The sequence below is a fragment of the Archocentrus centrarchus genome, unplaced genomic scaffold (genome assembly GCF_007364275.1).
Source record: "Archocentrus centrarchus isolate MPI-CPG fArcCen1 unplaced genomic scaffold, fArcCen1 scaffold_53_ctg1, whole genome shotgun sequence".
Taxonomy (NCBI): Eukaryota; Metazoa; Chordata; class Actinopteri; order Cichliformes; family Cichlidae; genus Archocentrus; species Archocentrus centrarchus.
Window position 1 is genome coordinate 392,275 of NW_022060275.1, and position 27,726 is coordinate 420,000.

Consider the following 27,726-nt stretch of genomic DNA (forward strand, 5'->3'; position numbering starts at 1 on the left):
ATGCCAGGTTCGTTAAAAAAAGAAAAGAAAAAAAAAGAGGAATCCTGGCGCCTCGGCCGCCTGGAAACAGCACGAGTGAAACACACAAAAGCCACAAAAGGTCACATGATGTAAGTGTTCTGAACCACATTTTAGAGCAGTGTTTTTCAAAACATCTGCACTTCTGTGTCGAAACATCAGTATTGAGCGTCCCACCCCTACCTCTATGTTTATGTTTACCACATCCAATATAGGGACAACAACTGACGTACCATTCGTATATTGGTCTACGCACGGCATCACACAGCATGTGCAGTGATTGGTTAATTTTTCAGTCTTCTTTTGGTGGTTTTGAAGGGTTGGCAGATATCTGTTACACAATCTTGCCTCCATGAGTTGTATTCATTGTTTGGGTCAGCGGGCCAAAAATAACACATGAATGGACAAGATACGCGGGCCATATAAAATCCGAGCTTGGGCCATATTGGGCAGCGTTGTAAGCATCCTTCACATTCCTGTACACATGATCCAGTGTGTTCTTATCTTTAGCTGTAAAATGCACATGTTGGTGGTATTTTGGAAGGATGGATTTTAAACTGCAGTGATTGAAGTCATCAGCAACTATAAACACAGCGTGCGGGTTTGTGTTCTCTCTATACTGCTGATGCATGCAGCAGCCCAAGTTCAGACTTCCACCTCCTCCTTTCAACTCAACCTCCTTAAACCATGGAGGGAGGTGTCAGGGCACGTTTTTTATCTGTGAAGGAAGACACCTGAAACACTTTAATTAAAAAATTAAGACATTTAATATATTAAAGAATCAGAACATATGACACATGTGGGACTCAGAGTTCAGGATGAGACAGGCAGTCTCCCTCCCCCTCTGAGCCCATGTTCCTCACTAACCATAACATTTTTATGCTGCCACTATGTACACGTAAACAGAGTCTGTGTGCTGCGGGTTGGCCTTCATCAGTGGTCTGTCCAGTGCTGGTTCTCATGACTCAGCTTTTCTTCCATCAGCGATAAAGCCTTGTACAAAAAGCATATCTTCTCCCCTGATGTTTCAAGCAATCATATCCAGATTAATAACAGAACATGGTGATGTTTAATTGTATGAACTGTGGCCAAACCTTCAAGTTAAGATAAACTGAGACTGGGAAATTAGTCTGGTACTTTCTAATGTCTAATGTATTTATTTATTAAATTATCTGAATTTACTTTTATTTGGGTTTATTAAAAAGTAGACGTAGTCGGTCTCTCTGGTGAGTCTGGTGGGTTCAGTTAGGGCTGGAGGTACCAAAATCCACCAATTCTTCTCTGCTCCTTTCACCTTTCAGTGCATAATGGATCAAAATGACAGCTTTGCTATTACACTCAGCTCCCTCTTCACCACGACAGACCGGTGCAGTGTCCGCATCACTGCAGACGCATTGAACAGTTAAAGTGTTCAAATTATTTTGTTTGTTTTTGTCTCACCAGCAGTTAAATACATCTAGGTTTTAGTTGCAGTGATTAAAAAAAATAGAAAAACAAGCAAATTTTACTGTTTAAAAAGCTTCTTCTGTATTTTTGCTTAAAAATCTAAAAAATAATAATTACAAATGAAACTTTTCACCATGTCATCTGCTGCTTATTGGCTTTTACGTGACTTAGAACAAAGATTAAAAACTTGTCAGTACCAACTATACACATCCTGTACTGAAGCCTTTCTCTGCAGTTTCTGGCCACTGAATTATGTTGTTGCTGTTAGTTTGTGGTTGTGATTGATGTCAGTTTGTTGTGTCCTACACTGAAGAGAGGCATGTATCTGTTTGCTACAACCAAACAGGAACTAGATAAAATTTCCATCTGACGCACTTTTGAAACCCACAGTATCACATGAGAAAAACAAGACAGACTAAAAGTTTTAGATCTTCGTTGTGCAGAGAATTTAAGAACAGGATCCAACAAGCATGAATAAAATATAAATGTGAACTTGCCAAGGACATACAATGGTATGCAAAAGTTTGGGAACCCCTGATAATTTTCATGATTTTCATTTATAAATCATTGGTTGTTTGGATCAGCAATTTCAGGGAAATATATCATATAGCAGATGAACACAGTGATATTTGAGAAGTGAAATTAAGTTTATAGGATTTAAAGAAAGTGTGCAATAATTATTTAAACAAAATTAGGCGCAGGCACAGTTCTAGTTAAGGCCTGAAGTGGCAGGCCAAGAAAAATCTCAGATAGGCAGAGGTGAAGGATGGTGAGAACAGTCATAGTCAACCCACAGAGCAGCTCCACAGATCTACATCATCTTGCTGCAGATGATGTCACTGTGCATCGTTCAACTATTCAGCGCACTTTGCACAAGGAGAGGCTGTATGGGAGAGTAATGCAGAAGAAGCCTTTTCTGCACACACGCCACAAACAGAGTCACTAAAGCACATTTTGGACAGGCCAGCTTCATTTTGGAATAAGATGCTGTGGACTGATGAAACTAAAAATTGAGTTATTTGGACATAACAAGGGTCGGTATGCATGGTGGAAAAAGAACACAGTATCCCAAGACAAACACTTGGTACCCACAGTAACATTTGGTGGTGGTTCCATCATGCTGTGGGGCTGTGGGGCCAGTGCAGGTACTGGGAATCTTGTTAAAGTTGAGGGTTGCATGGATTCCAGTCAATATCAACAGATTCTTGAGAACAATGTTCAAGAATCAGTGACAAAGTTGAAGTTGTGCCAGGGCTGGATACTTCAACAAGACAAGGACCCTAAACACTGCTCAAAATCTACTGAGGCATTCATGCAGAGGAACAACATTCTGGAACAACCATCTTAGTCCCCAGACCTGAATATTATTGAAAATCTGTGGTGTGATTTAAAGCGGGCTGTTCATGCTCAGAAACCATCAAGCCTGACTGAACTGGAGATGTTTTGAAAAGAAGAATGATCCAAAATACCTTCAACCAGAATCCAGACTCTCACTGGAAGCTATAGGAAGCGTTTAGAGGCTGTTATTTCTGCAAAAGGAGGATCTACTAAATATTGATGTCATTTTTCTGTTGGGGTGCCCAAAATTATGCACCTGCCTAATTTTTGTTTAAATAATTATTAAATGAATTAAACTTCATTTCACTTCTCAAATATCACTGTGTTTGTCTGCTATATGATATATTTAACTGAAATTGCTGATCTGAACAACCAATGATTTATAAAAAAAAAATCACGTAAATTATCAGATTTGCCCAAATTTTTTCATACCACTGTATTTGTGTTTGTATATTATTCATTTTTAAAATTTAAAATAAGAAAGTATGTCATTTTTTGAGACAATGGTTTAACAAGAATAACTCATAAAACAGATAAAAATCTTGTTAACATGTGGATGTACTCTGGTCTGAAGTGATTAGTGAACCAGTCAGAGAGCAGCAGCTGGATGTCAGTGGTTGGACTGGTGGACTACTTCAGTGACGAGTAGAGGACATCTCGCTCTGGTTTAAAGTCTGAATCAAAAACACACACAGTTCAAACAACTGAAAACAGGATTATGAGCTTTGTACACACACAGTTCACACTTTACTCAGAACCATCCCAGATACAAATCACAGAGCTCAGTGGAGACTGGAACCCAGCTTTATGTCCAAAAGCATGGTGACAGTGGTTGATTTTGCTAATTACTGTTCTAATGTAACAATTCTTTGTTATGCCATGGAAATTAGTCCAATTGTAAACATTTGTTCCATATGACTTAACTTTTAATACATATAGTATGCTCTAATCTCTATAATAAAATGTTATGGTCAACAGTATCAAAGCTGCACTGAGGTCCAACAGGACAAGAACAGAGATGAGTCCACTGTCAGAGGCTCTAAGAAGATCATTTGTAACCTTCACTAATGCTGTTTCTGTACTGTGATGAATTCTGAAACCTGACTGAAACTCTTCAAATAAACCGTTCCTCTGCAGATGATCAGTTAGCTGTTTTACAACTACTCTTTCAATAATCTTTGAGAGAAAAGGAAGGTTGGAGATTGGCCTATAATTAGCTAAGACAGCTGGGTCAAGTGATGGCTTTTTAAGCAGAGGTTAAATTACAGCCACCTTGAAGGCCTGTGGTACATAGCCAACTAATAAAGACTGATTGATCATTTTTAAGATTGAAGCATCAATAATTGGAAAGACTTCTTTGAACAGTCTAGTAGGAATGGGATCTAACAAACATGTTGCTGGTTTGGAGGAAGTAACTATTGAAGTTAACTCTGAAAGATCAACTGGAGCGAAAGAGTCTAAACAAATACCAGCAGTGCTGAAAGCAGCCGAACATGAAGAATAATCTTTGAGATGGTTATGAATAATTTTTTCTCGAATGTCTAAAATTTTATTTGTAAAGAAATCCATGAAGTCACTACTAGTTAAAGTGAAAGGAATACTCGGCTCTACAGAGCTCTGACTCTTTGTCAGCCTGGCTACAGTGCTGAAAAGAAACCTGGGGTTGTTCTTATTTTCTTCAATTAATGATGAGTAGTAAGATGTCCTAGCTTTACGGAGGGCTTTTTTATAGAGCAACAAACTCTTTTTCCAGGCTAAATGAGCATCTTCTAATTTAGTGAGATGCCATTCCCTCTCCAGCTTTCGGGTTATCTGCTTTAAGCTGTGCGTTTGTGAATTATACCACGGAGTCAGGCACTTCTGATTTGAAGCTTTCCTTTTCAGAGGAGCCACAGTATCCAAAGTCGTACGCAGTGAGGATGTAAAACTATTGACGAGATAATCGACCTCACTGGGAGCAGAGTTTAGGTAGCTGCTCTGCACTGTGTTGGCACATGGCACTGAAGAGCATAACAATGAAGGAATTAGATCCTTAAACTTAGTTACAGCACTTTCAGAAAGACTTCTACTGTAATAAAACTTATTCCCCACTGCTGTGTAATCCATTAAAGTAAATGTAAATGTTACTAAGAAATGATCAGACAAGAGGGGGCTTTCAGGGAATACTGTTAAGTCTTCAGTTTCTATGCCATATGTTAGGACAAGATCCAGAGTATGATTAAAGTGGTGGGTGGGCTCCTTTACATTTTGAGAGAAGCCAATTGAATCTAACAATAGATTAAATGCAGTGTTGAGGCTGTCATTCTCAGCATCTACATGGATGTTAAAATCACCCACTATAATGATTTTATCTGAACTGAGCACTAAATCAGATAAAAAGTCTGAGAAATCAGACAGAAACTCTGAGTAAGGACCAGGTGGACGATAGATAATAACAAATAAAACAGGTTTTTGAGTTTCCCAATTAGGATGGACAAGACTAAGAGTCAGGCTTTCAAAAGAATGAAAACTTTGTCTGGTTCTTTGATTAATTAATAAGCTGGAATTGAAAATTGCAGCTAATCCTCCTCCTCGACCTGTGCTTCGAGCATTCTGACAGTTACTGTGACTCGGGGGTGTTGATTCATTTAAACTAACATATTCATCCTGCTGTAACCAGGTTTCTGTAAGGCAGAATAAATCAATACGTTGATCAATTATTAAATCATTTACCAACGGGGTCTTTCAAACTATATATTTACATAATTACCAATTGAACTCAACTCTCTAGATAAATACCTTTTGAAATTACTACTGATAGCAGGGAAAAAAGCAATAACAAGGAAATGGCTTAATGGGGACCCACTGGCATTGAAAGAATGGTCAGCCACTGTAAAAGAAATATGTGAAATGGAAATGCTTACCCTCTCCCTAAGACTTCATAGTAGCAAGACCCGAAAATATTGGTCAAAATGGTTAACATATGCAAATGTGAAAGTATTGTGAAGTAATGCCACCCCCCCCCCCCCCCCCCCCCCACACACACACACACACACATGCGCACACACACACACACACACACACACTTTTTTCCCCCCATTTATTCTTTCTCTATTATTATAAGCTGTGTGGTAAATGTAGTTTGGTGTCAAGACAGAAAGGCAGGACTGGTAATGAATCATGCAGGATACTCACACCTGTAAAGTTCTTGAAACTGAGTTGATTAATCCATGTTAACATGATGACTCCCATGTGATATCTTCTACATTCTCAATTTGTACTAGAAGGCCTTGCACGGGGGGGTCCTCGTGCTCTCAGTGGGTGGGTCCAAACCAATGCCCCATGTTATTCCCATCTCTTGGGATTTCATCAAGGTTTATTGTAACCCAGTGTAACCATTTATTGTCTGCGTGCTTTTTCTCTTTTGTGATACACCACTGCCCCCACCCCCACCCCCACCCCCCTACCCACTGACCCATCTGTTCTATGTTCTTTGTGTTGTTTAATTTCTATGTTGTTTTTCTTTGTAAGATTATAAAATTCTGTTTAAAAAATTCTGTTTAAAAAAAATCCTAAAACACACAGGGAGCCAGTGAAGAGAGGCTAGCATAGGGGAGATACACTTAACTTTAGGAGTTCTAGTAAGAAGGCGAGTGGCTGCATTCTGGACCAATTGAAGGCATGAAAGAGAGGACTGGTTTATACCAACGTACAGGGCATAACAGTAGTCATGTCAAGCACAAATAAAAGCATGTATAACTCTTTCAAAATTACTAAAAGATAAGAAGGGCTTGACATTAGAAAGGAGCCGGAGTTGGTAAAAGCCTGATCTCACCACAGAGTTTATCTGTTTCTCCATCTTTAGATCACAGTCTATTTTCACACCAAGTATATTTACCATGGGCCTCTCATAAGGATCAAGTGGGCCCAGGTCCAATTTTGCAGTACTCAAACTACTGGGATTAAGTATCATGACCTCAATCTTGCTTTCGTTAAAATGCAAATAAGTCTAAAGCCATCCAGAGTTTAATGTCATTAAGACATTCAAATAACATTTTTACTGAGCTGCCATAATATTGTTTCCTTTCAGGGTCAGATAAATTTGGGAACTGTCAGAAAAGAAGTGGAAGGAGCTACCATATTTTTTTTTTCAAAATTGATAGGGGAAATGAATATAAAGAAAAAAGAATCGGCCCCAAAACAGAACTTTTTATGTAGAACTCCACATAAAAAGCGGGCAGAGGAAGAAATTGAGCCTTCAAAAGTGACTGTGACTTTGTTTTTTTTTTTCAGGATAAAATGTAATCTTTTGGCGGCCTGTTACAGATGTTTGATGGGAGATCAAATATTAAACATAAAATTAAGTCAGAGGGGGAGGTGTTTGGTTGTTGCCTGTTTGAGGCAAACCTAAAACTGACCTCATATTCTACTTTCCATATCTCTATAAAACGGTCACCATGTGTGTGTTTTTCTTTTGTTTGTTTGTTCCCCAGAGAGAATTTGATATAATACGTGTCTGACATAAGCCTGAGGTTGAGTCATGATCTGGTTTGGTTGTTATTATGACAGGAAACAGGGTGATCAAAAACAAGGATAAAGAGCAGCTGTACCTTTGGTTTTCTTTGGTCTGATGGTTATTTGTCCATAACTGACATCTTCTGTTCTCATTGCTGAGTAGACTGCAGCTGGATCACTCTCTACAATATAAAACATTTAAATTACTGAAGGTACAACAACTGCAACAGTATAGTTCTAAGAAAATAGCAGGAGCACTGCTGGTATCCCTCAAACTGCTAATGCTTATGGAAGAGTATGATGAAAAATGTGAAAATGATGACATAAAATGTAGTACAGTTAAAAAAAATTAAAAAATACTGGGCTAAAGACATTAAAACAAACAAAAAAAAAACCTTTTTGGTCACGCTATCCTTCAGTCTCCTTTTAGTGAGACGTATTTCAATACAAACAAGCACATTTAAGTCAATATATCATAAGTAGTGTTACAGTTGATTAAAGTGGTGGTGGGATAGACTTTACTGGTGAACACATCTTTAAAAAAGGCCAGTTTTCACCATTATTCTCACAATAATTGTTATTACTACAGCAAAAATGGCCTTTTGATCAAGTAAGCCAAGTTTCAGGTTTGAGAGCAGGAAAGTATTACCTGTATAGTTATAGTGTTATAGTGAAGCTATAAATACGCTATTGGTGGTCCTTGAAGATAGACAGAGATGCCCTTTGCCGATATGTGTGGATGTCTTTTTAATGTACAGCGTTAACTCATATACTTATGAAACCTGGTTCAGATCCCAAGAATTTCAATAATCTTAGTTCTAAATCCAACCTACCCTTTGTATTTAAAACCTTCAACAAAATACTTGCTACTCAGGTTCATGCTCACTTGTCTGGGAAAAACCTTTATGAATAATTCCAGTATGGTTTCACTATCTACATAGTAAATAAGTGTGTCCAAAATATTCTACCAGTGTCCCTTAGGGAGCTGTCCTGTGGGCTCTTTATCTATTTACGTCCTCTTAGTTATATCTTCCATAGATTTAATATTAGTTTAGTTATGCTGATGACACCCACCTGTTTACCTAACTCCCCTCCACTTTACCACTCACCACCTTCTGTGTTTGTCTCCAGGAAATCAAATCCTGGATCTTGTGCAACTTTCTTAAATTGAACAGTGATAAAACTGAGGTTCTCCTCATTGGCACCAAATCAACCTTGTCTAAATGTAACAGTTTTCCCTCTCTGTTGACAACTCCCCAGTTTCTCCCTCCCCTCAGGTGAGGAGTCTGGGTGTTATCCTTGATAGTACACCTTCTTTTCAAGTGCACGTCAGTAACATCACTGGGTCAGCATATGCCTCTTTTCCACTAGTACCTACTCAGTGCGGCTTGACATGACACGGACTTGTTTTTGTTTTTATTACAATTGTGTACCACCTCAGTGCGGGTAGAGTCAATATAGCAATGCGGGCAGTAGTCTCTTGATGTAATTTGTATATGACTACAGTAATTGCTTTTCAATTTTTTTTTAGCTTTTGTCTACACTGCTGCGTTATGTGATGGTACCCACAAGCAGTCATTAGCGCGAACACCTCATGGCTTTTTATTACTTATTCTAACCTACCTTGAGTAGGTTTGAATAAGTATATACATCCAGACCAAACAGGTTTTATCACGGGTTGGCACTCAGCCAATAATATGCGCAGATTAATAAATGTAATAGATTACACTGGGCAACAATTTTTTACTTTTTGAATGTTGTCTAGATTTCTACAACTGATTTAGGGTATTTTTGCACTGCTGAATCAGGAAATTGCATCCGTTTTTCTCCATCAGGTTAGGGTTTTGTGCTAAGTTGATTTGAAAAAAAATCAGATCTTGTGACAAAATCGATTACATTTTTGTGGCATTATCAGCTGATTTTTGTCAACACATATCATCCTAAATATGTTTTTAAGAGAAAAAATTTTTTTTCCAACAACATATATTGATTACCTGATAGAAACATCAATTTCTGTAAACTGAATGGTGGGCAATGATAAAGGTAAGTACACGTAAATTGCATGTTGCTTCACCATTGTTCAAACTTCAGGGCTTGAACTTCCATTTCTTCGAACTCCTGGAATGCCCAGCGGCAGGGAGGTCTCTCTTCAGAGTCCAACAGTAGTCAGCCATCATGACTGCGTCCCAGCGACCCTGATACCTGGTCTTAATCTCTTTCATGTCCTGATGGAATCTCTCCCCCTGCTCATCACTCATTGAACCCAGGTTCTCAGGAAACCGGTCCATATGTGAAAATAGGTAGTGCATCTTGACGCTCATGTTGCAGTCCAGGTTTCTGAAAGCAGTCAGCATGTTGTTGACAAGTTCTGCGTAGTTTCTGGCCTTATTGTTGCCAAGAAAGTTCTTCACTACCAGAACAAATGCCTTCCACGCTTCCAGTTCCACTTCGTTCATTGAGTTTTCGAACTCAGGATCTCTGATGAGCTGACGGGTCTGAGGACCGTCAAAGATGCCAGCTTTCAACTTCTCCATGGTCAATCCTGGAAAAGCCTGGCACAAGTAAGTGAAACAGTCACCATCCTTGTCCAGAGCCTTGGTGAACTGCTTCATTAAGCCGAGCTTGATGTGCAGCGGTGGGAAGAGTACTCTGTCTCTGTCCACCAGAGGGTCGTTGATGACGTTCCTTTCTTTGCAAGGCACCAATTCCTCCCGCACAGGCCAGTCCTTCTTCGTGTAATGCTGAGCACAGTCCCTACTATCCCACATGCACAGAAAACATGGGTACTTGGTGAAGCCAGACTGTTGTCCCAACAAAAAGTTCACCATCTTCAGGTCAACACAAATAAACCACTTATGCTGATCATAACCAATTTTCTCCAGCACATACTTCACCGCTTCATACTTCTCCTTCAGTGTAGTCGAGTGAGCGATGGGTACAGAGGCAAACTTTCCTATACACTTCGTGGGGCGGCTGCCCCATTAACTTTAGTTTTGATCCACCAACTTTATGCTTTGCCGCACCAATTTTTGGAAGACTTCAAGGTTTTATGACTTCAAACTGATCCCTTTTCGACATAATCACCCAGAACTATCGGACCTGAATACTTCTTGTCATTAAAATAATAATTTCCAATCAAAACAATTATTTGACATCGCATTTTACCCCACCAACTTCTTCTAAAATGCTCCACACATGCGTACATGTGAACAAAAACGTAAAAAAAGACATGTGGCCATAGCTCAAAAACTTGACCTGATTGAGCAAAACCAATGTGATTTTTGGATTCAGCGCATCAGATTCGTCCAAAATCAGCTGAAAAAACGCAGACAACAAATTTGTTGTTGACCAGTGTTATTGTTCCACTAACAAATTAGAAACCACAGTTGTATTTTTAGATGCAGAGAAAGCATTTGACTGGGTAAATTGGAAATTTCTGTTAGCAGTTCTACACAAATTTGGGTTTGGTTCATAATTCATAAACCGGATCAGAACACTATATAGCTCCCCCAATGCATGTCTTAGGACAAATGATCTAATTTCCCAAAGCTTCAATCTGCAGAGGGGCACCAGGCAGGGCTGCCCACTTTCTCCTTCACTTTTTGTCATTTTCATTGAGCCACTGGCAGCAGCAATTAGACAAAACGCAAATATTAAAGGAATTCAAGCAAAAAATACAGACCATAAGATAAGCCTTTATGCTGATGATGTATTACTTTTCCATTGGGAACTCACAAACCTCTCTTCTGAAGACAATAACTCTTATAGATAAGTTCTCATCTATATCAGATTACTCCATCAATTGGAGGAAAGTTTTTGCCTCTAAATTGCAATTTTCAGAACACCACGACCACCTCACTACAGTCAGGCAACATTAGATATTTAGGCATAAATTTTTCTGCCACGCTGTCAGACTTGGTACAATTGAATCATATTCCTCTACTAAAAACAATAGAGGATGATCTCACACGCTGGAACTCTCTACCCATATCAATCATGGGGAGAGTTGCCACAGTAAAAATGATGATTCTACCTAAAATCAATTATCTGTTTTCACTGAGAACACCAAGAATAAGTTTGAAGACTTTACAAAAGCTAAAATGCAGTGATGGTCTAGAACTCCCAAATTTTTATCACTATTTCATAGCCAATAGATTACAGGATATTTCAAGCAGAGGCGATTGCTCTAAGACTGCAAGGGAAGCTCAGCTTCCCCTAAAATGTCAAAAAATAAGTGGTCAAATATATACTGTTGTGTGTACATGTCACTGACTAAATATTCGCTACAACGCGCTCAACTTTTGTTCAGAATCAGCTTCTTATCACTGCTAACGACGCAGCTTTCCTCTCACTCGTTCCCGCAGCTTCACATCGCTTTAAACAGTGTGGACGCTGAGCGTCCACAGAGTTCAATAGCGAAGCTAAGACTGCAGCGAAACGAGACGAGTCATTGGATAAATGCTGGGCTTTGTCCCGCCCATCGGACGCTCAGCGTCTCTGGGGGTCTATGGGGCAGTGGGCTGGCCTCGGCCGGCCCGGACGCTCAGCTTCTGCATGATGATTGAATGATCTGTCTGAGGCTGGATCCCTTTTTGATTGACAGCGAAATGAGCGAATCAGCGATCTTTTGGTGTAAACATCCGTGGGAGCACAAAAGCTCAAATTTTCATTCTGTTCTGAGTTGAACCGGAGACTTTCCTAACCCTCTTAGCAGCATTTTCTTTGTTAAAAACGACTAGCGACAAATCGAGCTTCTATTTCTGGTGGGTTTTTTGTAGCTGCTTGTGTTTGGAGACTTCTATCACTCTTTCTGACTTCTATCGCAGTTTCTGTCCAGTGGGTGCTGCTGTATAAATAAACTGACACATTTTATGATGTAGGCCGAAATTGAGCTTCCCCTCGTTGAAAGACCAGCATCCGCCACTGATTTCAAGATGGATCAAATCAAGCTCTTTAGACAGCCTGTGGATGGATCTAGAGCAAACACTCTGTGGCGAAGTGAAAATCTCTGACTTACCTTTCATTAGCTCCAGTATTAAACATCATAACTGCTTTAAAAGCCTTAACATAAACACCTCTCTGACAGCCTGGTGTGAATTTTTAAGATAACCGAGTCTTCACTTATCCCATGTAAACTGACACCCATTTGGAACAATCCAGATATATGTCAGAAAAACAAAGTACTGAATTTTTCAGCATGACAAGAGAAAGGAAAAAAGAATTTAGAACATGTCTTTCAAGATGGGACCTTTATTTCCTTTGAAGAAATAGTTTCAAAATACAGAATTAGCAATAGAAAATTTCTTGAATATCAGCAGTTGAGGTCCATCATACAGGCAAGGTTTAACTCAAATTATCTAAAATTAGAAATCCTTGTATGGGTAACAGAATTTCTAAATTATTTTTTTAAAATATATATAAATTAATGTTAAAAATTAATGATTCAGGTGAGAATAGGCTGATGCCTATTCTGCTGGTTTAAAGTGATAGTAAGAAGTAAGAAATGTGCCAGAAAAAAGAGGGAACAGTTTGACTTCTAGGTAGTAAACTTATATGTAATAATGCATATTTAACAGTAAAATATATAATTAAACAAAAAAAAAAAAAAAAAAACTACCTTGAGTGCCTGGATTTCTTTGGTCATAATCATTCAATTTTTCTTAGTATTGTTATATTTTATTTTATTTGTAATATTGCACTAAGAGACTAAGAGATGATTTTTGTAATCTTTTTAAAAACAGCCGCCCACCCCACCCCCGCCAACCCACCTCAGTTGCTCTGCTGTGAAACTTGGAGGTATTTCTGTGAAATGGAAGGTGGGTGACCACAAAGCTGACACAGTTAATGCAGACTGAGACATTTCACCACAGAGCACAAAGCAAAACTGTTCTCACAACTTGAACACTATTATTAGCCAAACCATAACACACTGTGGTGAGCTGTCTCATCAGACTACAGGAATCAACAGATACTGTTGTGGTTTTTCACCGAAATGTAAAGTCAAAATGATTCTTGGTATTAAAGGACAATTTGAGAGGCTGAAAACACACAATTAAGGATTTTTTATCTTTAAAGTTTGAATCTTTACATATCTCATATTGACACCAAATTCTTCTGGCTAACACAGCATGTGTGTTTACCAAAACCAGACAGCAGACACATCAGTGGCTAAAAACCATAGTGTTCTGTGGGGCAGATGTAGCACAGAAGTCATAAAACACCTGAATTACAGATTTTTATAAATTAATTATTGCTAAAAACAGATCAACAGTTCAGGCTCATTGCTATTAATCTCATACAACCAATGACAAATTACCTAAACCATTCTTTAATGACTTAAATGAACCATTAATCCAAAAGAAAAAACACACACACATACACACGAGTGAAATATTTTTGCGAAAGCTCGTTTACAACAATCCACATTTTTACTTTGACAGGTTTTAAGTTTCTTTTAACTATAAAATCTGTATAGAAATATAACTACTCAGCAGGACCTGAGCTGTCATTGATAGACACAATTGTCTCAAGTGCCGATTTGAGATGACGCAGCATCGGGACGCTGCAGCCATGAATCTAAAGTGCAGACTTCAAACTATGTACCAGTTTTTAAATTATGTTGATAGGCCAAGTAAAACCAGAGTTATGCCCAATAATTTATGCCATGTTTTTTCCTGTATATTGTCCTCACCTTGCTAATAAAAATAAAACAAAATAAAATAATTCCCAACAACCCCTTTCCTATTAGTGGAAAAAATGCACCATATCAACCAATCAGAAAATTATGCGGTAACACGACGCATGTGGGTGCATTTGGCTGCTGAGGAGCAGGTGAAAAAGTGGTAAAAGAGACAACATTACTGGCAAGCTCTGCCTGTGATGGGCCCCTCAGTCTTGTGGAGGACAAACTGTTGAGTCCTGATTGCTCTGCAAATAGTTGTACACAAAAACGCCTGAGGCCTTTGCTTGCATTTTAATGTGAGTAGTTGTATGTAACTTTATATTTGCATTTTAATTGCAAAAATAATTCGTTAAGCATGTTTGTGATTTTACAGTAAAAAAAAAATCTAAATTTTCGACTCTGATTTTATGTTTTTATGTGATTATAAGTCCAATACATTAATACAGTATGTCAAAATGAAAGAATAACTATATAGTCACACACATGAGGTGATGCTGAAAAAAAATGTTACCAAACAAAGTAAGGTAAACAGTTTCTAAGGTCAACTATAAAGCTAAAAACAAAAGTAGTCAAAAATGGCCAATTATACCCCGGACCCCAGAGGGTTAAGCCGGTCATGGGGAATGATCGAGAGGCATTTTGTAAAGTGTGCAGAAAAAATATAAATTTGACCTGAAACGGTATGACGGTGATCAAATCACACCGAGCATCCACCGTTCACTAGCAGCGGATTCGTGCGAGCCGGGAGCAGATCCCTATTTTGTTTTTTGTTGCTACACAAAGCAAGACAAAGTCACAGTCACACCTTCCAGTAAGTGGGATAAAGTTTTGCCTTTGGTGAGAGATGGGCTATAATCTTACATGGCTTAGTGCTGTGAATCCACTGCCACCCCAAAAAAGGCTGCTGCTCGATTTTGTACTGGTAGTAAAAATATTTTAGAGGTAGTAAAAATAGGTAGTAAATTGAACTCTAGGATTCCTGTATGAACCCTGTTTTACCTCTGTTAATTGGAGTCGCTGTCCTTCTCATGCCGAAATACAAACAACGGCTCAGGCAGGAACCCCCTGCTGTGAGAGAAGGGACACGGTGGTCTGATCAAACAGAGGCCGCTCTGCAGGGTGCGTTGGATTCAACCGACTGGGACATGTTTCGCAGCAGCGCGGGCGGAGACATCGAGGAGTTTACGGAAACTGTTGTGGGATTTATTGGGAAAGTTGTTGAAGACACTTCACTTAGGAGGACCATCAGGACTTTTCCCAACCAGAAGCCGTGGGTGGATAAATCTGTCCGCGACGCCCTGAGGTCCCGCACCGTTGCCTACAACTCCGGCCTCGCCTCTGGGAACATGGAGGACTACAAGGTTGCATCATACAACGTCTGCAGAGCGGTGAAAGAGGCAAAACATCGCTACGGCCGCAGACTGGAACAGCAACTACAACAGTCTGACTTCAGGGGACTGTGGCAGGGTCTACGCACCATCACGGACTACAAAGCACCACACACACACCCGGTGAGTGCCGACGCTTCTCTGGCTGATGAACTCAACATCTTCTTTGCGCGCTTTGAGTCGGGAAGCCGACAGCCCGCTGCGCTCCCGGCCGGAGGGGCGGAGACACTCACTGTGACGGAGCGCGACGTGAGGAGGGCGTTTAGACGTGTAAACACCAGGAAAGCGGCTGGACCAGACGGTATTAGTGGACGTGTCCTTAAGACCTGCGCTGACCAGCTGGCACCTGTGTTTACACTGATATTCAACCTCTCACTGAAACTGTGTGTGATTCCCACCTGCTTTAAAAAGTCCATCATAGTCCCTGTCCCAAAGAAACCACACCCCAGCAGCCCCAATGACTTCAGGCCCATAGCACTCACCTCTGTGGTGATGAAGTGTTTTGAGAGACTCATCAAGACATTCATCACCTCCTCACTGCCCACCACCCTCGACCCACTACAGTTTGCATACCGGCCAGACAGATCCACAGATGACGCCATATCCTTCCTCCTCCACAAGACCCTTTCACACATAGATACTGGTAAGGGGAACTATGTGAGAGTGCTGTTTGTAGATTACAGCTCAGCATTCAACACCATAGTTCCCTCCAGGCTGGTCTCTAAGCTGCTGGACCTGGGCCTGGGCCCATCCCTGTGCAGGTGGGTTCACAGCTTCCTGACCAGCAGACCACAGGTGGTACGAGTGGGTCACCTCACCTCATCCTCCCTCACCCTCAACACTGGATCCCCCCAAGGCTGTGTGCTCAGCCCTCTGCTGTACTCACTGTACACCCATGACTGCGAGGCCACGTCAGAGTCCAACGTCATCATCAAGTTTGCTGACGACACTGCTGTTGTGGGACTGATCTCCCACAATGAGGAGACAGCCTACAGGAGAGAGGTCTCCCGCCTGGAGAACTGGTGCCGGGAGAACCACCTCCTGCTCAACGTCAGCAAAACAAAGGAACTGATCGTGGACTTCAGCAGGAAGCAGCAGAGGGACTACCATCCACTTGTCATCAGTGGTGCTGAGGTGGAAAGAGTGGACACTTTCAAATACCTGGGAGTGACCATCTCACAGGACCTGTCCTGGACTCATCACATAAACATCACTGTGAAGAAGGCCAGACAGCGTCTCTACCTCCTCAGGCGGCTGAGAGACTTCAAGCTCCCACTCAAGGTGCTCAGGAACTTTTACACCTGCACCATCGAGAGCATCGTGCGTGGGAGCATCACCACCTGGATGGGAAACTGCACCAAGCAGGACTTCATGGCCCTAAAAAGGGTGGTTCGTTCAGCTGAACGGACCATCAGAACCACCCTCCCCAACCTGCAGGACATTTACACCAAGCAGTGCAGGCTGAGGGCCATGAAGATCCTAAAACAGCCCAGCCACCCCGGACACTCTCTCTTTTCCCTGCTCCCATCAGGCCGGCGTTACCGCTGCCTGAGGACTAAGACTGAAAGGTTGAAGAAGAGTTTTTACCCACAAGCCATCCGTCTGCTCAACTCTGAGCCCTAACTGGACTATTATTGCACAATGTAAATATTATAATTTATAAAAGTGTGTATAGTGTATAGTATATAGAGTATAGTGTATAGTGTGAATTACTTTTTTTTATTTTTATTCTTCTTATTTATATGTGTGTGTATATATGGTTGCAGGTACAAAATACATTTCACTGTGCATTGTACTGTGTATAACTGTGCATGTGACAAATAAACACTATGTTATCTTATGTTATGTTATCTTAACAACCAAATGTTAACCTGCTACTAAGATCATGAACATGATGAGCATTAGGCCTACTATTAGCCTTTAAGCATTTTAATTTTAACTTAACTTAAACCATAACATAAACATAACTTAAACCAAAAACTCAGCATCTGAGAGTAGAACTGAAAAGTGATGGAGACAAAGAAGATCAGCAGTACCTCTCATCTTTGATTTTTTTTTCTTGTCTCTGATGATGATTTGTCCATAAGTGATGTCTTCTGATCTCACCTCTGAGTAGACTGCAGCTGGATCACTCGCTTCACAATAAAACAAATATAGTAGACATCAGTATCTATTGGAGTCTTTTGGAACATGTTTAATGTAATAATGTGACAAATAACATGGTATGTTCTTTGGGTTATTATAATATTTGGATTTTGCTTGGCATTTATTAGCAGTTATCTGTATCTGTGTGATATACCCATACAGTCTATGGAAGCAGCTTGCTAATGAGTCTTTTTAATGTTAGCCAATAACTTAGCACCCCTCTTATCCAAATGATCCCTCTTGGGTTACCAAAAAACCAAAAAAAAAAAAAAAAATGTTATTGTTAAAAAGGCTGACACTAAAACTCCAAAATGCAGGGTCCATTAAACAAACACCAAATGGTCCTGGGCCGGTGGCCCGGTGTTTTTTTGTTCTCTTCTGTATTGGTCCTCAGTTTGTTATTTCTAGTTCCTTGTGTTCTGTGTCAAGTCTGCATCTTTGTTCCCTTGTCCCACTTCCTGTTTTATTTTGGTAGTGTTGTGGTCCTTGTGCTCTAGGTTTACTTTTGCTTCCTCTTGTCTCGTCAGTGTTATTGTGTTCAGCTCTGCTCCCTGCTGCTTCCACTTCCCTCATTATTCCCTGCCAGGGTTATTATAGTTAACGAAAACGAACAAAATAACGAAAACTGAAATTGAAAAAACATTGTCGTTAACTGAAATAAATAAAAACTAAAATTAAAAGGAAAAAACTATAACTAACTGAAACTGTATTGTGAGTTTAAAAAAACTAACTAAAACTAACTAAAATTATAGATAAAATGACCTTCCTTTTCTTGTTTGTCATTTTATTTAAAAACCTTGTGGATTGATCATTTTCCGCTCTCCGAGTTTAAGCTGGGAGCGCCGTCGGACAGCTGTGTGCCTGCGTGTGTGCACGTGCTCACCGCGCTGGTCCGAAAAGTAATGGCAGCGGCCTGCCGAGACAGGGGTAGAGTCCCATGCAGTGGCGGCAATTGCCACCCCCAACAGAGCCCTTGCCACCCCTACTGCCACCCCACTGGAAAATGGTAATTTTAAAATATAATACTTGAGCCATAAGCTGTAGGGAAGAAAGAGTTCATAAACACCTGAGTCTTTAACCTTGGTCTACTTTATGCACAATTGCACACATTGCTGCCACAACCTGGCTCTTAAGGCCATGACAAAAAATGGTGGACACACCATTTGCCAATTTAAATTTTTTATTAAATATAAACAACAGAAATAGAGAAAAATGTAGTGTGGAAATCAGTAAGCACAATGGTGTAAGTTGTGCATGTGTGTGGAGACTTCATACATCACACACTATCAGTTATTGACTACATGCTTAATGTGAGGTAACGCATCTCATTTCCTTTGAGAGCTTACTGAAGTTTGGTCTGTGAGATGTCAAGACAATATGCAAGCACTGGTTGAGATGTGAGTCGGTGAGTCTATTGCGCTTCTTGTTCTTAACTAGATTCATCACTGAAAACCCAGACTCGCATATGTAGGTGGATCCGAACATTATCAAAATGTATATAGCAAGTCTTTTAGAGTTCGGATACTGATGAACAGAGTGTGCCCAAAATTCACAGTCTCTCCTCTCTGAACTTGGCTTTTAGGACATCATTAGCCTGCATCTGGACCAGTTCCAGCTGGAAAGCGCCCTCACTGATAGCAGGCACAGTGTTTTTTGCCTCTGCTGGGCAGCTCCCGGTGACAGCAACGGCGAACAGGTTGCACACAAACAGTAGTAGTTGCTGTGGGATTTTGAAGTTGTGAAACCGCGATCTGAAGTTCTCTGACAGATTTTTTAACAGTGCTACCATTTGTGACAGTACAGTCGCATTTGTAGGAACATCACGCAGGGTAGGGAAGTGAAGTTTTTTCCCCTCTATGTCTGCTACGAATACGTCTAAGGTTGTCTGAAAAGCGCTCACTTTTTCAAAGAGCTCTCCCACATTCGAATCCCCACCTTGGAGCTGCAGGTTAAGATGGTTCAAGTGATTAGTGATATCACACAGAAATGCAACCAGAGCCACAGATTCCTGATCTTGCATAAACTGAGAGAACTCATCTGCTTTCTTTGTTTTTTGACCGGAAAGAAATTCTGTGATTTCTTTGCGCAGTGCAAATAAGCGGTGTAGGACTCGCCCCCTGCTCAGCCATCTGACATCATTGTGCTGCAGTAGGTCTGAATATTGAGCTTCTTGCTCCTGTAGTAGCATTTTGAAAAGCCTGTGCTGTAAACTTGAAGTTGAGCCAATGTGATTTACAATTCTGATCACTGTGTCCATCACTCCTTTCATTTCACCAGACAGTTTGGCACACAACACCGTCTGGTGAATGATGCAGTGTAGTGAACTAACTGTGGGGTGGTCCGCTATGAGACGTGATGCTAAGCCCCTCTCTCGCCCTATCATAGATGGCCCACCGTCAGTTACAAGGAGGTTGATTTTATCCAGCTCCAGAGAATTCTTATCAAAGAAACTTTTCATAGAATTGTACATGGCCTCACCCGTTGCGTTGCTCTTGATGGGCAAAAGGCACAGCAGCTCCTCTTTGAAAAGCTCCCCATTAAAATATCTCACAAACACGGACAGCTGTGCAGTGTCTGTTGCATCTGTAGACTCGTCCACAGCTACTGACATGTAATCCACACACTTCATTTCAGCAACTAAAGTAGAAAAACTGTCCTCATACAAAGTTTCTAGTCTCGTGCTGCCGTTGAATCCGAAAGCTGAACCTGCTTCATGCAGTTAACGATGTCATCTTTGTGTTTGTCACCGGCAAGCAACTCCTCTACGATTCCCAGTGTGCAGACTTTCACAAGCTCAGCATCCACAAATGGCTTGCCCTTTTTAGCCAGCTCCCAGGTTACACGCAGTGAAGCAGCGGTGGCTTTTTCAGCAGCAGTAGTGGAATGTTGTGGATATGGTAGAATAAGACAACTTTAAAGTCTCAATCTTGTCTTTTCATGCCATGCTACCAACCGGGAAGGCTGCATTGAAGTTGACGTGTTTTGACTTGTAATGGCGCTTAATGTTAGCAACTTTGCATACAGCAATTGTCATTTGGCAAATTAAACAACAGTTTTGCGTTGGCATGAGGTGGCAAAATGAAGGCAAACTCATCTGTCCATTTGTTATTAAACTGTCTGTTTTCAATGTCAACTTTTTTCCACTTACTGACCTCACCCTTTTTTATTGGCAAGATATTCAATTAGGGACACATGTCTTTTCCACGCAGATCAGCAGTGATTCTTGACATGTACAAACTGTTCACTCCCTTCACGGCCCCAATCATTAGGACCTAAAGGGCCGTGTACAAACTAATGATTCGGAGGACTCGTCTCACAGACAGTTCCCTTTGTGAACGCAAAGGGGAATTATTCAGCATTTGTTATACAATAAAAGGGAAAATGTGTAAATTATTTTAATTTTGAGCAATTACAAGAAATGCCCACGGGCCGGTCACCAGCCAATCACGGGCCGGATTTGGCCCACGGGCCGTGAGATGCTCTAGATACTCTGGAAACTGGTGTTTTACCAGTTTCCCCGTAAGTTCCAAATGCGGGGTACACACCAAAAGAATTACTCCTGTGTGTCAATACGTAATCAGCCAAAGCAGTTGCTTCCAAAACATTAGTACCTTTACGCTCACTCAGGTAGGTTGCAATGTGCTCTGGTAGTGAGTTCTTAAATTGCTCTAAAACAATTAGATCACAAAGGCCCTCAAAAGTAGTCACACCTGCTGCAGATCACCAGCTGTTAAAATGAGTCAATAAATCACAAGCAAATTCCACATTAACTTGCTTCTCAGCAGGTTTCCGTGATCGAAATCACTGATGATAGGCTTCTGGAACTAACAGCATTTTTAACCTTTTCATAACTTAAACTATCTGCTGCACTTAATGCAGAGCAGGCCACCTGGGTTTTCCCAGGTAACACACTCTGAAGTAACAAAGTCTGCTCTGCATGGTAAATGCTAAATGGACTAGTTCTTATATAGCACCTTTTTACTCTAACTGAGCACTCAAAGTGCTTATACAACACATTTGCATTCACCCATTCATACACACTTCCATGTGTATCTAAGCTAAGTGCTTACTATCTAATATTCACACACATTCACATTCCAATGCTTGCATAGGAGAGCAACTTGGGGTTCAATATCTTGTTTTGACATGCAGCCCGGAGCAGGCAGGAATTGAACTGCCAACCTTCCGATTAGTAGGTGATCCATCCAACCTCTTAAATCAGCCACCTGTTCAAACAAGAAAAAAACAGTATCTACATCCTACTCATTAAACAGGAATGAGACACAAACTACTATTGAGATGAATCTCTTGGCCACACTTCTTTGTGAAGATAGGACCTCATCCCTCGGTGAAACATTTTCCACAAATACCCTTTCTTTTACCAAGTCCAATTTTTGCTGCTGTAACTTTTTTCTAATCCTTGTCTCATTTTCTCCCTTTCCATTTCATGTCCTTGTTTCAGCTTTTCCAAAGCTATTTGACTAGCTCTCTCACTCTCTTAACTGCAAAAACATCAACTCCTTCTGCAGCTCAAAAGTAAACCCAGAATCACTGAAATTGGTTCAGAGCCTGAGCTGGGTTCCTCACCCGACACTTAATATTTAAATCCTGTTGCCAGGACAGCTTTAATGTCAGCCTTATGGCTACAGCCATCAACACTGTAGTGCTCAGCTATTTTCAACAGCTGCTCTTTAGTACACTTCCTTAACAGGCTCCAGGAAGGACAATCAACAAAACAACTGAAGCCATAGCACAAGATCCTATAAACACAGAGTATAAGAACTAGAGCACACAAATAGAACCAAAATAAAGCAAACGGTTGTGGTTTATTTGTACCTATTCCTTGTTTCCCTATGTTCTCCAGGTCATCCCCTCATCCTTGTAGTTCTGTCTATTTTATCCATCTGTGTCCTAGTCCACTGTCTCTTGGGTTTTGCATTTAGTTTTTACTTCCCTGTGTTTCTCTGTGTATCTGCCTTGTGTCAAGTCTGCATTTCTATTTCCTTGTCTACTTTTTACTGTTTTACTTTTTGTGTTCTGTTTTGCTTCCCCTCACCCCGTTAGTGTGTTTCAGTCCACCTGTTCTCCCCAGGTGTCTCCAGTCTTGTCTCGTTTCCGTCTGCATTTCTCCTTACCCTTTGTTGTGTTGTTGCCCAAGGCTTCTCTTAGAGGTAATGTGGGTTCCTGTTCCATGTTTGGTTGACAGCTGCAGTCTGTTGCATTGTTGGACCCTTGTTGAGCTTCTTTGTGCTTCCTTTTTTTGAGTATCCAGCAATGAAGCAGCATTCTTGCCTGCTGCACCATGACAATTACCACTGTATTTCTTATATACTGCATATATATTTTTTTTTAAGTATACAGTAATTGTTACTATTGTTTTTCTAAATTATTTATTCTATTTATCTATTTTATGCATGGACTTTTCTTTTTTCCAGTGTCATCTATTTTGGACAGCAAAGGCAGAATTTCATTTTACAGGGAAACATTTCTTTACTGTGCATGTGTCAGTCTTTGAAACTGGAACTTATATCTCTTACAGATCGTCAGACTTTAGAAGCTCTAAAAAACTTAGAGCTCCCATTTATATTTAGTATTGTCATATTTCACATCTTTTTGTTTCAATATTGTTTATTTGTTTTACTTTGATAACTAGTTTTTCCTTTTGGGTTTTGCTTTCTCCCTCCCTCTCTGATTGTCCTAACCTGTGTTGACCATGTGCAGTTGGGGCTCATCATTTCTTGAGTTTAATCTTAATCAGCCCTCTGTTCAGTCTTACTTGTGTCCTTTGCATAGATATTTTCTTTATTTCCCAGTTGTGTGCGCTCTGTTTGGGTTTTGAGTTTGGTTTTTGTACATTTTTATTACTGTTTTTGTTAGTTTATGTCATGGTCCTGGGCCGGTGGCCCAGTGTTTTGGTTTCTATTTGTGAAGTTCTGTTCTATGTCTAGTTTTGGTTATAGTTTAGTATTTGAATCTTAGTTTCTTTGTTTTCTGTTTTGGTTTTTCATGTTCTGGTTTCCCCTATACTCCCGTGTGTGTGTAAGTCATGACCCTCTTGTATTTAGGTTCCCTTTGGTTTAGTTCTGTGTTTCTTAGTGTCTCTCCTTTGTCCCAGGTCTGGTTTAGTTGGTCATGTTCTCACTCCCTTTGTCAGTCTGTTAAGTCAGCATGTTTTTGGTTAGGTCAGTTCCTGTTTTATTTTGACAGTCTTGTGTTCCTTGTGCTTTGTGTTTAGTTTTGCTTCCCCTTTGTCATTAGTCTCATTTAGTTCACCTGTCATCCCCTGTTGTTTCCACTTGCCCTAATTCCCTTGTGTGTATTTAAGCCCTGAGTCTTCCTTTGTTTATTGTTGTGTCGTCGTCATTGTTTCCCCCTAGTGTTCCCCTCCTACAGTAGCTGTGTGTTTTGGTTTCTCCCAGGCTTCTAGTTTGTTCCTGCCCTGGTGGAGATTTAGAGTTTTGTATTTTTGAAATAAAGTCGTTTTTAGTTTACATCTGCGTCAGTCCTGCACTTGGGTCCTCTCCCTCCGCACACAGCCCCTCATCGTGACAGTTTAAACATCTGCATCAGCTACAGTTAAACCCTTTTTTAAATCCATCTGGTTGTGTCCTGCATTTTGGGTCCTAACACTCTGCAAACCCTGACAAAGAAATGTCCAGTTTTCTCACTTTATAAAAAGACGTTTTCCCTCACATACCACAAGCAAGATCAAAAGAAAAGGCTCTCACCCCACCCCAGCAAGAATAAGAGAGTGATACTACCTCTGCTTTGTTTGACTGGCTGACAATTTGATATTTTGACATCACTGTACATAATGTCAGCAGTGGTATCATCTTCTCCAGCATTTTCAACTGAAATGAACAAAAAAATTGTATAAATTAAGATACTGATATTCAATTTAAAAATTTATCCTAATAAATGCGTACTTTACTATGAAAAAAAAAAAAAACACTTTTCAAATCCAGAAGACTGAGTCTCACCTTTACGTCTCCTATGAACATGTACTATCACCAGCAGAAACAGCAACACCAGTAAAACCACAACAGATACTATTCCAATCAATAAGACAGTAGGAGGAGATGTGGTGGTGTTTTTCTCTAAAATAAAGCAAACACAGTCATTAAGTTATGGTCACATTGTGAATGTTGAAACCTGTAGAAACACAGACAGGTGAGTGTGTCACCTGTGACAGTGATCCAGCTGGATGGAGACTCTCCATGACCGCTGATGTCACACTTGTAGAGGCCTTCATCAGACCTGGAAACATGCTGGATGGTCATGTGACCTGTAGGCTGCTTCCTGATGAGGGAGCCATCTTTATAGAAAGCAGCTGGGAGGTTGGAGGGAGTGGTCTTTGTTTGACAGAGCAGAGTGACGTCATCTCCCTCCATCACAGGGAGGACAGGACTCTGCAGGATCACTGATCCACCTCAACACAGAGACAAACTACAGCATTTCATCCATTTACACACAGCTTCATCAACACTAACTCCACACACTCAGCTTACCAGAGACTGTGAGGTTAACCATGTTACTGATGGCACCCTCTCTGGACTCACACCAGTAAACTCCACTTTCCAGTGGATCAATGTAGCTGATGTTACAGGAAGAACCAGCTGGTTTTCCCCACCCATCTCCACACTGAGTCCTCTGCTTTTTGCTTGTGTTTCTCCTCAGAGTCCATCCAGCAGAGCTGTCGTCCTCCTCACAGCTCAGAGTCACAAAGTCTCCTTTAAAGAGCTGAGAGCTGCTGGGACTCACAGTCAGACGAGCTGTGAGGTGGATACATATTAAGTACATCTATAATTCTAGAATTCAGTGCATTATGATTAAAACAAAATGACCTTCTGAGTTTGATCAACTGACAGTGTGTCAACAAAAAAAACACTTCCCCAAATGCAATATATTACAGTAATTATTTAAAGTTATCTCTAATTTAATGTGTTAGTCTGACTAAATTCAGTAAACATGTTAAATTTAATTATGGAAGAATTGTGTTGTTCTTAGGGATACTTGAGTATTTCAATTACATGCATAACTTGGTGATTAAAAAGCACATCAAATATACTTTCATGCAACAATCAACTTGCATTTCATGCAAAATTTAGACACAACCAGATGTTCCACATAAAATACACTGCTCGAAAAAATTAAGGGAACACCTTGATCTGAATGAATGAAATATTCTCATTGAACACTTTGTTCTGTACAAAGTTAAATGTGCTGACAACAAAATCACACAAAAATCATCAATGGAAATCAAATTTATTAACCAATGGAGGCCTGGATTTGGAGTCACACACAAAATTAAAGTGTAAAAACACACTACAGGCTGATCCAACTTTGATGTAATGTCCTTAAAACAAGTCAAAATGAGGCTCAGTATTGTGTGTGTGGCCTCCACGTGCCTGTATGACCTCCCTACAATGCCTGGGCATGCTCCTGATGAGGCGGCGGATGGTCTCCTGAGGGATCTCCTCCCAGACCTGGACTAAAGCATCCGCCAACTCCTGGACAGTCTATGGTGCAAGGTGACGTTGGTGGATGGAGTGAGACATTATGTCCCAGATGTGCTCAACCAGATTCAGGTCTGGGGAACGGGCGGGCCAGTCCATAGCTTCAATGCCTTCATCTTGCAGGAACTGCTAACACACTCCAGCCACATGAGGTCTAGCATTGTCCTGCATTAGGAGGAACCCAGGGCCAACCGCACCAGCATATGGTCTCACAAGGGGTCTGAGGATCTCATCTCGGTACCTAATGGCAGTCATGCTACCTCTGCCGAGCGCATGGAGGGCTGTGCGGCCCTCCAAAGAAATGCCACCCCACACCATTACTGACCCACTGCCAAACCGGTCATGCTGAAGGATGTTGCAGGCAGCAGATTGCTCTCCACGGCGTCTCCAGACTCTGTCACATGTGCTCAATGTGAACCTGCTTTCATCTGAAGAGCACAGGGCGCCAGTGGCGAATTTGCCAATCCTGGTGTTCTCTGGCAAATGCCAAGCATCCTGCACGGTGTTGGGCTGTGAGCACAACCCCCATCTGTGGACGTCGGGCCCTCATACCATCCTCATGGAGTCGGTTTCTAACCATTTGTGCAGACACATGCACATTTGTGGCCTGCTGGATGTCATTTTGCAGGGCTCTGGCAGTGCTCCTCCTGTTCCTCCTTGCACAAAGGCGGAGGTAGCGGTCCTGCTGCTGGGTTGTTGCCCTCCTACGGCCTCCTCCACGTTTCCTGGTGTACTGGCCTGTCTCCTGGTAGCGCCTCCAGCCTCTGGACACTACGCTGACAGACACAGCAAACCTTCTTGCCACAGCTCGCAATGATGTGCCATCCTGGATGAGCTGCACTACCTGAGCCACTTGTGTGGGTTGTAGAGTCCGTCTCATGCTACCATGAGTGTGAAAGCACCACCAACATTCAAAAGTGACCAAAACATCAGCCAGAAAGCATAGGTACTGAGAAGTGGTCTGTGGTCCCCACCTGCAGAACCACTCCTTTACTGAGTGTGTCTTGCAATTGCCAATAATTTCCACCTGTTGTCTATTCCATTTGCACAACAGCATGTGAAATTGATTGTCAATCAGTGTTGCTTCCTAAGTGGACAGTTTGATTTCAGAGAAGTTTGATTTACTTGGAGTTAAATTGTGTTGTTTAAGTGTTCCCTTTATTTTTTTGAACAGTGTAATTAAAGACAGCAGCTCAGTATGCAGTCAGGTCTTGACTGGTCCAGGTACATATCTGAGATGCACACTTCTTGTGAATTTCATCCCCCCAAGAAAATGGTGTTCATTGATAAAATGCATAAAGTTTTACTCAGTCATGCAGATCTTAAAGACACCTAACAAGTAGGGCCATCAGGGGGCTCAAGCAGATCAACAGCACCACCTTCCCAGGAAAGCTCTAGCTCTGGTGCATCCATTTCACTTGTGAGGGGTTTGTCAAGGCATGTCAAGGCCACATGCCTTGACTCATGTGGCCAATTTGTAAATTGCCAATTTCCATTTACAAGATCACTTCATCTCAGGCCAGTCAGCTAGAAAAGCTGGTAAATGCACAGGTGAGGAAGTGGCTTGGCTTGCCAAAATGCCTCAGCAGTATAGGTTTCTGTGGAATGGAGCCCTATCCCTGCCTATCTCCAGCCTGGTGGAGGAGTTCTAGTGCATCAAGACAAGACTGGAAATGACTATCAAAGAGTCTCAGGATCC

At 41.0% G+C, this 27,726-nt stretch overlaps 1 protein-coding gene across 1 annotated transcript in view; it reads right to left on the minus strand.

Annotated features, from left to right (window-relative positions):
• The window catches only part of LOC115777426 (Fc receptor-like B), an 80,283-nt gene that overhangs the window by 44,314 nt on the left and 8,243 nt on the right, over window positions 1–27,726 (minus strand). The window contains exons 3-4 of the mRNA XM_030725335.1: window positions 25,020–25,283; window positions 24,680–24,940 (exon numbers count right to left, since the gene is read on the minus strand). Coding sequence (XP_030581195.1) covers window positions 24,680–24,940; window positions 25,020–25,283 — 525 coding nt within the window. The remainder of the gene's footprint in view (window positions 1–24,679; window positions 24,941–25,019; window positions 25,284–27,726) is intronic.